Here is a 12500-nt window from a genome sequence, read left to right on the forward strand (position 1 = left end):
TCTCTCTCCCTGTCTTTCTGTATATATTTCTCCCACCATCTTTTCCTCTCTTCCCCCCTTTCCTCTCCTTCCCTTTCTTCTACCCTCTCTCTCACACACACACACACACACACACACACACACACACACACACACTCACACACACCTCCACTTAGAGGAGAACTAAAGAAGGAAATCATTGCTCTTTTCCTCTCCATCTTCTCTTCTCTCTCATCCCTTTTTCTTTTTCCTCTCCTCCCCCTCCCTCCCCCCATCCTACTGTGCTCAGCACAATATCACACCTCTTTCTCCTCTGGACCGCTCCCCTCCTTCTCCCCATTTATCTTTCACATTCTCTCCATTTCCTCTCATCCCTTTGCCCCTCTCCCTACCACGGAAATGTGTGTGTGTGTGTGTGTGTGTGTGTGTGCTGCTAGATCCTCTCTGACATTGAATGCGTTTATTTGATGAGAATTTTTGTCATTGGGGGAGGGGGTAGCAACCCCAGCAAACACGCAAACATAAACGCACACACACACACCAACAGACCTGCATGTGGTCACATGACTAACTGAGTGGGGTGGGTAGTGGCCCACTAAAGGGCAAATAGGTGATGGGAGTGAAGAAAATGAAAATGTGTGTGTGTGTGTCTGTGTGTGTGTGTGTGTGGGTGTGCTTGTGTGAGTGTGTGTGTGTGTGTGTGTGTGTGTGTGTGTGTGTGTGTGTGTGTGTGTGTGTGTGTGTGTGTGTGTGTGTGTGTGTGTGTGTGTGTGTGTGTGTGTGTGTGTGTGTGTGTGTGTGTGTGTGTGTGTGTGACTGGATCAATAATCTGACATCATGCAGTCGGCAGCTTAGCTGAACAAGCTGTGGTTATTTGGTGTTGTGTTGCTCCACCACAACTGTACTCTCTCCCTGATCATTCTCCGGAGCCTGGAACAATGTGATTGATATCCCTCCCCCCTCCCCCTCCCCCACACTGCTTTAGATGTCATGGTAACAGGGCATGCGGAGTAATTGCATCAGGCTGTATGAAGTCGCAGGGGCGAGGGATGGTTCCACTGCATACACACACACACGCACACACACACACACACACACACACACACACACACACACACAGCCCCACATAAACACTTACAGACAAGCCATGCATAAGCCATATTTTTCTGCGTCCCTCTTCATCACCCACATTTCTCTCTCTCTCTCTCTCTCTCTCTCTCTCTCTCTCTATGTGTTTGACTCCCAGTTTCTCTCTACCCCTCTTTTTCTCCTTTCTCTCTGTCTCTCCATCTCCCAATCTGTTTCACTCACCATTTTCATTTCCTCTTGCCTTGCACTCTCTCTCTCACACACACACATTCACAGACTCTCTCTCTCTCTCAGCCTCTCTTTCTCCCTCCCTCCCTCTCTCTCTCTCTCTCTCTCACACACACACACACTCTCTCTCTCTCCGTCACCCCCTTTCTTTCTCCCTCCCTCTCTCTCTGTCACTCCCTTTCTTTCTCCCTCCCTCTCTCTCTCTCTCTCTCTCTCTCTCTGATTAGAGAGGGTGCTAGGGAGGAGGAGCCCATGGAAGGCTTGTGGCCATGGCGACTGATGTAGCTGGTAAACATGGCGACAGGGACCTGAGCCGCGCCGGGGGGCTGAGATGAGGTGGTCAGGTGCTGGGAAGGATGCGCCGAGGACGGAGGAGAAAAGGAAGGAAGAGAGATGGGAGAGGAACGAGAAAAAAGAAGAGCAGAAGAGAGTGAAGGACAGGGGAAAAAATGGAAAAGGAAAAGAAAAGAGAAGAGAGGAATGGAGAGAGGAGGAGAATGAAGAAGTGCAAAGAGAAGTAAGAAGGGAAGAGAGGAGAATAGGAAGGGAAGAATGAAAGAGAAAAGGAGAGTGAGTAGAAGTTTTACACCTTAAAAATCAAATAAAACAATGAAAACAACGGATGGATGTGACTTTGCTGTCTTTGACCTCTTATGAAGAGTCATTTCCAGTCTTTAAAACAGACCTCCTTTATATGAGGAAAGTGGAGCTGTACCTCAAAGCTCCGTCAGACAGCCCACTGAGAATGACTGCAGTACAAGAGCAGCAGTGGAGTGATTTTAAAGGTTGATCTTATAATGCAGGAGCGATGGTGGCTACTGGAGAGAATTATGGGTAATAGCTCTAAGATGGCTCATCACTCCCTGATTTATAAACCGACTCACAGGGAGGAGACACAGGTGTATCTCCACTGACCCAGAAGAGCCATATCACACAGCTCCGTGACACACACACACACGCACATAAACTGTGCATTTTTAATTCTATATAATTTAATAATGCTGCTACTACTGCAGTTGTATTGGACGGCCAGCGCCATTCAGTATCATAACCAGATCTTGTGATTCCCACACCATACAGCAGCCACAATCTGTAACGAACCTGGGCTGGGTTTGGTGCAGAACTGGGTCAGAACCGGGTAGGAGACAGTGGTTTTGGACACTAAAGGTCAGCAGGTGAGAGTTTAGTGTCTCTACGCTCAACTGACAGTAGCACAAAAACCTTTACACCACCTTCAGTCATAGTATCCCAGGTACTGTTGCTATGCTAACCCGAGGAAGTTGTATCCGTATTCTCATATACACTTTTAGGCTATTTACATCTGAAATGAAAATGTGTGTCTTATCCAGACTGTATCTAGATATGGGTTTAACCTGATTACATTCACACCCGGTATTAATATGTCTCCAGTGTCCACATTGAGATCCAATTCAGATCCGTTCTCTGTGTCCAGCTCACGTCACATCCTCCTTTCATTTGCACGGGTCCAAAAAAACAACAAACGACAAAAAGAAAAGATACAAGAAGAATAGAAGAAGATGGTAGCCATCCGTGAAGCTGCATTATTGTGTTGGCTTGCTTTTCAAAACCTTTGGAACGGTCACATGTGATAACGTATTTCCGCCCACTTAGTTGTTGTATGTGGATTGACAACGCAATTACATTTACACTTGTGTTCAATGTGGTTACAATGTGTCCCTGACCGGTTGGGCCGACCGGATCACAATCCGTCCTCACTGCGTCTTGGCCACATTTACACCTGAACTTCCCTGTGGTCAAGTACTATCTGATCGCAATCTGATCACCCTAAATGCATTTTAATGCCAGGTGCAAATGGGATGCTTGTTATGTGTTTTATTATTCACAAACAGCACATTCTCATTTCTGGTGTTTTGATTTGCTCATGTGTACTGACAGCACAGAAGTCAGAATAACTGTAAAGTTAGTTTAAAATGCTGGAGCTGATTTCAGCATTTCATTCGGACCTCTGACAGATATGGCAAATGGACTGCATTTATATAGTGCCTTTCTACTCATAGAGCACTCAACGCGCTCTACAGGTTAATGCCTCAGACACCAACCCATTAACACACCGATGGTGGAGGGTACTATGCGAGGCACTAATGGGAGCGGTTGGGGGTTCAGTGTCTTGCTCAAGGACACATTGACACTTGGTGAGGAGGAATCAGGAAGCAAACTAGCAACCTTTCGAGTGCTGAACGTCTCCTCTACTTCCTGAACCACTGTTGCCCATCTAGCCAAACCCTGTACAGATCCCAGTACATATGTATGAAGATGTGTGTGAAGCTGCATTGTGTGTGTCTTCAGTGTCCAACATGAGAAGTCACAAATATTAGATATTAGCTCTCCAAATAAACTCAATGAGCTTATCTTGTTCTGTTCGACATTCCGATCACATTGTCTTCATGGCGTCAGGGATGTAACAGAAAAATAAATACAAAATAAATGGATGAAGTGTTCTCAACATCGTGGTAAAATATAGAAGATGTTTTTCTCTGCTCTAACAATAACAAGAACCTCTTCTCTCCTATCAGTGAGATCACTCAAGGTTGCTCTCAAACGCACATGAATATGTATTCTTACCATTTCAGAGCGCCTTTAAGTAGGTCAGCAGCACAAAGGCGTTATAGGCTCATAAACATGTAATAAATACTTTATTAATGCCCCAATTTATGCCAAGCAAATGTACTGAAGGGACTGCTCATGTGATAAATAAAACACCCCCGAACCAAAACAATCATCCCAAACCACCCCTATCTTGTAAATAATAACACTAAAAGTCATTTTAGGCTACATTATCATTATCCACTAGTGGGTTATTTAATTGCACTGCCTGAGAGACTTAACTCTGTGCCTTGAGACTGAGCATGTGCGCTTGTTCTAATCATTGTGAATGAGTACGGCGGGACAGCGGGAGTATAAATGGCAGCCTGGTTATACAGGGGTAGCAACGTGCCCTCTCTCCTCTCCTCTGCTCTGCCCTGAGCCTGGCCAGAGATCTCACAGGGCTTTAAATCATTGATATTATTGAGGCCATGAAGATGTAACGAGTGAGGAAAAAAGAAAGTGAGAGACAAGGGAGAGACAGAGAGAGAGAGAGAGAGAGAGAAAGAAAGAGAGAGAGAGACCCCAAGAACAGACTTGAGAGAAGGTAATAGCCTACAGCTCGATCTTCCCAGTCAACAGGGAGGCGCAGAGACCAATGAAATATACACATCCTCTGAGCAAACAAGAGCAGGGTGCCATGAAGCGGAAAACACTGCACTCATGCCCTTGGTACTTTATTTAAGACGCAATCAGTGCTCTGACCTTCAGCTGCACCATCAGGGTAACTGTGAGATCCAAGCAGTAAAGGTGAAGACTTCACTCAGCACTAATGAAGTCATTTGCTGAGGTGTACAACAACGATGATGTCTTTGACCCTGACAAAATACAAAAGAGAAGCTGTTTTTCCACTAGGGTGATTTTAGAATAAGTGTTTTGAGAACAAATGACAGATGTAATTCATGACTTTCAAACTGCCCTTGTTATTGTGGAGATCCGAATTTTGGTCCCTTTGTTCAGAGGCTTCATGACATAACTTGTGGCGTATGCTGCCTCCTGGTGGTAAAACCTACCTAGTACAGGTACTAGTACAAATCCAGTACAATATTGTGACCAAAAATATAGGATAGGCCGAACCGGAATGCAGAATGTGTAACTATTAAAAAAAGCAGCTGTATGTTGTCAAGGATCTTTCCATTAGAATAATAGGATTTGATTTAGCTTCTTTTCTAGGCTATTATCTTTAGTTACTTCCGTCTGACCCTCTAACAATTGCCTCTTTCGAGAACAGTTTAAGGAAGTTTAAGGGGAAATCCTTCTATCCAAGGGCCTATCGCTTAAAAAAAATAAACGGTAAATAAAAGATAATGAATATAAAACACCTCTTTTTATCCTCGTGGCTTTGTAAAATTATTTTCATTTCTAAAGTAAGGACTTAAACATTGAAATACTGTTTAAAAATACATACAATTAAAAAAAATGAATATACAGTATATAAGATTTCAGTCAAGCAGTGTCTTTTAAAATGTCCTCATCTGTTCATGTTACACAGACCAAACCAAACCATATGTGCATTAGGCTACTGAAAACACAACGAAGAAAATACATTTTTTCAAATATTCTCAAAATGTAAGTTCATAGCTATATGTAAGCATTCTGTAGGAGTGCATTTTTTCTCATGGCTGTTTTTTTGTTACTCTTCTTCTTTTGTTTTGTTTGTTTTTGTATCACAATCTTCACATGTCTTTGAGAGACCGCTTTGGTGTCATTATCCACTCGTAAATGATTTATGTGTAGGCTATCGTTTGACAAAAATAGGCAGAGTGACCTTTTCCTTCTCTTGCATGGCCCCTACCGTCAGGTCTGTTTGTGGAAGTAAAATTCACTGTTTACAATATTTTCCGATGCATGACGGGAGGAAAGTGATTGACACGGCGGCCATTTTGCCGCTCTGCTCTGGCCATTGTGTGAGAGATAGTAAATACTGACAGTACAGACAAGCACTACACATTTTTCTCAGCGGGAAATTGTTTAAATTCACCCAAGGTAAGTGCCAAAATATATCGTAAATTCTTTGTTAAGTCACTTTTAAAAGCTTTAGGGCACTTTTGGTGTGGTTATTTTTCTTTATAAATGTAGAAAATGTTATATTTTCATCGTGTGAGAAAGGGAAATCCGTCGGCGAGACGCTGGCAGAGAAAATAGGCTCCCTACTTCCAGTCGAGGAAGACAGAAAATCCGTCCCACTATGTGCATGTTTGCTTCGATCGTTCTCTGTAAAGCTTAGTTCGGCATTGCTCAAAATTAGCATTTTGCATACCCCTGATGCACATATTTAGTTTCCTCTTGTTTTTGTATTGATGCATTCAGCCGTTTTTTTTATATTTTTAAAAAACTTTGTGCCGTCACCGAGCGTGCATATCTACAGCTTCCCTCTAGTTGCCGTTCAAATTGCGGCCATAATCTTGCGGTTAAAGGCGGGACTTTCGGGAGATGGTACGCCCTACTATTCACAGGGACATTTCTGATTGGCTCAGGAAGACTCAATCACCGTTTCATTGGTCAGGATTTTGTTGATATTATACAGGCCAATTCCATTCGTTAAAAGGGATTTTGATTGATGGGGATTGGCTTTATGCCTGTGTTGAATTTATTTTTCTGTGACAGGCACTTGCCCGAAATAGTATTTTGGGTCACAACTGAACATAGTTGAGCAGTTCCAAATTTGGACACTTAATTGGATTGTATTGGCATGCCACCTATTTAAAAATAACTCGTAATGACACAGAGCATAATGTTTATTAGTATTCCTTTTTGTGTGCTGTGGTCTGGAATTACATAAACACCTTCTTTGATGTCATGTTGTACCGAATAGGGTATTCTACGTCTACATTTGTTAGCTGATGTTAGATAAGCAATCATGCTTAAGCAGGATTCAGACCAGGGGTCTGCTGTGGAGAACTATCAGTCTGGCTTTCTGGCAATCTGTCAAAGTTAGCTCTATGTCTAAATCCTTAAGCAGTTCTCACAGATACCTGAGAGTCCTACTTGACCCGAAGTTTGCTCTGCCTCACCTCCTAACCCTCTACCCTGCTCGGTGTCACCTTATCTGTCTCCTGCAGGTGAGCAGAAGAAGACATGGCTCGTACCAAGCAGACCGCCCGTAAGTCCACAGGAGGCAAAGCCCCCCGCAAGCAGCTGGCCACCAAAGCTGCCCGCAAGAGTGCGCCCTCTACTGGTGGGGTGAAGAAGCCTCATCGTTACAGGTGAGTTATGACCCAGCCTGTGTGTGTGTGTGTGTGGGGGGGGGGGGGGGGTATTGTACAGGTGTATGATGCGTTAAGCTTCTACTTTGGCTGTTGTGTGTTTCTGACTCCCTCTGTGTTCTCTAGGCCCGGTACTGTGGCTCTGCGTGAGATCCGTCGGTACCAGAAGTCCACTGAGCTGCTGATCCGCAAGCTGCCCTTCCAGCGCCTGGTGAGGGAGATCGCCCAGGACTTCAAGACTGACCTCCGTTTCCAGAGTGCAGCCATTGGAGCTCTGCAGGTTAGTTTACTTAAGTTTTGTGTGTGTGTGTGTGTGTGTGTGTGTGTGTGTGTGTGTGTGTGGACTTCAAGACCAACCCATGTAGCAATCGAGAGATTCCAGGAGAATGTGTGTATGAGGTTGTGTGCAAAAGGCGTCAAATTTATAGAGAGAATTCACATATTCATATTTACACTCACTGATTAAAGCAACGTTATGTAAGGTGTTTTATGGACACTTATGGATGCATTCACTCACTGCATAAATCAACCGCTAGTTTTTTTTTTTTAATTGTATGATGCTCTTCTATCAGTGTTGACTTTTGTGATTGCTAACTTCACTTGTTGTCAGCTCTGAGCACTAACACATCTGTGTGTGTGTGTATGTTTGTCTGTGTGTGTGTGTTCCTGCAGGAGGCCAGCGAGGCGTACCTGGTGGGTCTGTTTGAGGACACCAACCTCTGCGCCATCCACGCCAAGCGTGTCACCATCATGCCCAAAGACATCCAGCTGGCTCGCCGTATCCGCGGGGAACGTGCTTAAATGCGCCTCCTCTCACCCTCACCCCATGGCCAACCCCCCTCCCTCCCCTCTCTTCTAGTCCTCCTCACTGCCTCCCTCCCTCCCTTCACTCCTCTCCTTCATCCCTTCTTCTTGGTAGAGTTTAGAGTATCAGTGATCATGATGAGAGGTTGTGTATAAGTCCAGTCTCTTAGTCTCCGTCGGTCTGCCGCGGGCGGGGAGGGTACCTTTTATGTGCATGTAATACAGGTGCTTCTGATCAGGGACTCACCCCAGCATGCAAGCACATGCAAAACAGACACACACACACACACCTACATATATACACACACACACACAGACCTTCTGACAAGAGCAGGCGCAACACATACACAACTGGTGAGTAAACGAGGTTCTCATAAACACGTCATCATGTTTATGTGCCAGAGAAGAGTTGCCCTCCGAAGATCACACACAGAGACACATACACACACACACACACACACACACACACACACAGGTGGGCGGAGTAGGGGTGAGGGCTGGGGTTAGTCTGCTAAAGGGGAGCAGTAACTCTCACAGCAGGGTGCTAATTAACACTAACCCCGCCTCCTCTCTGAGCCTCACAGGACCCCATAGTTACTCTGGTCCGTCCGCAGAATACACACTCACACACACACTCACACTCACTCACACACACACACACACACACACACACACACACTAAAACCAGCATCCTGTTGCTATGACACTCCCACACACTCACTCCCTCACTTTAACACCCATACACATACACACATACTAAAACAAGCATCCTGTTGCTATGACAGTCACACACGTACGTCGCTCAAGATTCCATCCTTACTGTCTTGCCGTCAGAGACTGGGCTGGACAGGACTGGACTGGAGTAGAGGTTTCATACACACACACACACACACACACACACACACACACATCTCTGTGGAGGGTCAACTCTTCTATCGTGGTGGTGGTGTTTTGTCCCTGATCAGCTGTGCATATTTAGTATTCAACTGCAGACCAGCATCGTTTGGTTGAAAGTTGTTACTTAAAATATTGATGATTACTATAAATGTTGATATGGTGTCTTTTTTTCTCTTTTTTTATTATGATGCATTGCATACACAATTTCCTTTTACCACTGTTAGCAGAGGACCGTGATAAATCACACATATAATGTTTTTTTTAATTATTACTATTGAAATTATTTTCTCTTCAGTAGGAGCCGATCTTCTTTCCCCCCTGTTTTACACTCTGGCAGCCACAGGGGGGCGCTCTAGCCCAGCATCTCATTCAGTGCGTCACTGGTAATCAGCCATTCTATTCTCGCCTCCCTCTCCCGTCGTACCTCTTTCAGATCGGGGTTAGATGTCACAAAAGTGTAGCAAAAAAAGTTATTCTTGCATTTAGTCCCTACACCCAATCTCTACATGTAGATTTGATTGTAGACTCTCCTGTTCCTTCACACTTGCGATACACAATATAACCTCATGTTGTAATTTCATTCTTTTTTGTTTTTCGATTTTCGGTATTTTCAGAAGTTTAAATAAGCTGATCTTTGTATTTTCCAAATTTCTCATACTATGGTGGTAATAAATAGATGTTACACAACCTGCTTTTCTTCTGTTTCATTACTGACTGCCTCTCACACATTTCCCAATAATAAGCTGTTTATCTACTTTTTGGATAGCTTGACATGACTTTAGCATAGCATACCATAGACAAAAAGCATAGCATAGCATAGACTTTAGTATAGCATACCATAGACAAAAAGGCTCAAGTTTTGAATATGTCAACATGCAGAAAAAGCAAGTTGACACATGTATGTATGTATGTGTGTGTGTGTGTATATAAATATGTATACAGCGTTGGGAAGGTTATGTAAAAATGTAATAAATAGTGTAACTCTTTTATTTACGTCATCAAAGTAATGTAACATCATATTTCATTACTCTCAATAATATTTTGATTGGCAGAAGAGAGGTGTTGCAAATTGAAACGAGAACCAATCAAAAACAATGCTCAAAATTTGAATTGAGAGACTGCATCTTTTCGCTGTCTAGACAAACAGAAGGAGTGTGATATTCTACATATAAGCTTTAAAGCTTTTTACCAAAAATAATGTATTTGGATGCAACCCTTTGTAATCACCAACATTTTGATTAGAAATACATTTAATTACATATTTTTTCTCAGTAACTGTAACAGATTACAATTATATTTATTTTGGGATTTAATTATGTAACTCAGCTTATATATGTGTGTGTAAATGTCAATAGTAAATTAATTTTATATTTTCACACAGTGAGATGTTTGTATGCCTTATATGCCAAGAAAGTAACCGTCTACATTGCAGATTGAAAAACTAAAGGCCATCAGCTCAGGACTGGCAGAAACCAGGGGAACTTTTTTAATTACATGATTACATGAAAAGACAGCAAGAATCAAAACTGTCTAAATTCACCGACGATTTCTGGAAAGTTCTCAGAGGTGCTTGAAGCAACCTACCTGTCAAGTACCTGAAGGTTATTTTGGCTATTCATAATAGCTTCCACCCAAATTAATGTACAGGACTTTGCAAAGGTTTTAAGGAAAGTTTTGTGAAAAGGGCTGTAATGTGAGGATGCTTTCAAAAATAATGATGCATAGATTTAACTCAAATAGCAAAGTGCAGTAAACCAAATATCAAAAATAAAAAATGAATACTTGGTGCCACCTCCCTTTGTCTCAAACCATGCTCAATTTACCTCTAGGGATACTCACACAGTTTCTTTTTAATTCCTTAGAGAGTAAAGAGCACATGGCGATTTTCTCCATAAAAAGGTCTGTCATGTCACTCAGGAATCTCACTTCACAAAAGGGCTGTTGTGACAGATATATTGTTCGTCCTAGAGTAAGCAGTCTTAGGCTGGAATTTGAAGGTGAATTTGAACAACTACAATGTAATTTTACTTGAAACTGGCTGGACACTCTTACTCTAGCGAGGAAGGCGTAGTGTTAAAGCGTTCAAACAAGCACATTTTAGTAATCTTACTCTATTAAAAGTTGTTCTCTCAGCACACAGAAATACTGATAATCTTCTATCAAACTCGCTAAAAATGGGCAAAGAAATTAAACTCTGTTGTTTATTTTGTATAGCACCACAATGAACAATATTTCACGGTGCTGTACAGAACTGAAGACCAGCGCCCCCTTGAGGAGACATGAACAGTAGGTGACAGTCCTTCTCCTGAGTCCCTTTGGACAGCATGTCATCCATCTGTGCCCTCTCTGCATACCCACTGAACCCATCGGTGATACTCCTGATTGGCTGAACACATGTAATTAGCTGATCCACAGCATCCTGGGTACACTGACTTCAATTATGTGTGCTTGGAGTAGGAATGGAGGGAAGTTATGCTGTGTAAGAGTTTCTCCCTGGACCAGGAATGAGCATTAAATCAAATTCCCTTGAATATTTCAGTACAGGTTTACATAGCTGGATCCAGCGGGGGTCAGGTGGATGTCCAGTTATACTGCGGAGAGAAAGCTCACATGATAGCTGACTTGAGAATCTGCGGAACTGCGGAAGGAAAATACACGTGCAGATATACAGAGAGGGGGCAGATACACCTGTCAGTCGTGTCCTATTGAGTCCTTTGTCCTTTGAGTCCTTTTGAGTATAATGAAACACATAATCCTGAGTTAGCGTGCCAGTTGGGACCAGGAGACAAGTTCTAGTCATCGTCACCCTACCAGCCCCTCAGATGGCCATGCAGAGATGTCATCAGTCCTGGACCACCTGTCAGGGATATAATGAGTTTACAAGTAGGGGGAAGGGGTGTGAAACTGCGGACTGTTTCCAAACCAGCTTACTGTATTAGAGAGGCACAGGCCCATTCTCGCTTGAAGTGGGGTTTTCCCTCGCTGCAAAATATTTGAAATATTTCCAAGTGCGATTAGGTCCAGGAACTTCCCACCCCACCCCAGCGGTTTGGCTACACCTGTCTTTCTTCCATACCCTCCCTCCATGACACAGGTGTCACACAGGTGACACACAGACCCAAGGGACAGCGATTGTGAGGAGTGGCCACAGAGCCCGGGGAATGTCCTGGAGAAATGTGGGTGCAAACCTTGATCGTTTCAAAGAAGAGGTTTGTACGGAAATTACTATAAATACGTCCGTCCCCCTGAAATGTTGGTCAGTGTAGTTTTGGTGTGTCGAGCGTGACACAGTTTTGCCTTGTTGTGGCTTGACCAAGCATGCCTTGACCACAAGTTTCTTTGAATAAAGAGCAATATATTTAAGCCTAAACTCTCATTCACACACACACACACTTATATAGGTCTGTAGTTATTCAACACATGCACAAACATCGCTCTCTCTTACAAACACACACACACACACACACACACACACAGGCACACGCACATACACACCCACACACAAGCACATACACATACACATACACTAACACTCACACACACACACACACATGCACATGCACATGCACACACACACACACACACAGAGGCACACGCACATACACACACACACACACACAAGCACATACACATACACTTACACTCACACACACACACAGGCACACGCGCATA

The 12500-nt window shown here is 43.4% G+C and overlaps 1 protein-coding gene across 1 annotated transcript; it reads left to right on the forward strand.

Moving 5' to 3' along the window:
* The first annotated feature begins 5754 nt into the window (after positions 1–5754).
* Positions 5755–9515, forward strand: h3f3c (H3 histone, family 3C). Its single transcript, XM_012818773.3, has 4 exons — positions 5755–5907; positions 6984–7127; positions 7254–7407; positions 7800–9515. The coding sequence occupies exons 2-4, from the start codon at positions 7000–7002 to the stop codon at positions 7926–7928; spliced, it is 411 nt and encodes a 136-aa protein (XP_012674227.1). The 5' UTR covers positions 5755–5907; positions 6984–6999; the 3' UTR covers positions 7929–9515.
* The last annotated feature ends 2985 nt before the right edge of the window (positions 9516–12500 follow it).

The sequence above is a fragment of the Clupea harengus genome, chromosome 3 (genome assembly GCF_900700415.2).
Source record: "Clupea harengus chromosome 3, Ch_v2.0.2, whole genome shotgun sequence".
In the NCBI taxonomy this organism is placed as follows: Eukaryota; Metazoa; Chordata; class Actinopteri; order Clupeiformes; family Clupeidae; genus Clupea; species Clupea harengus.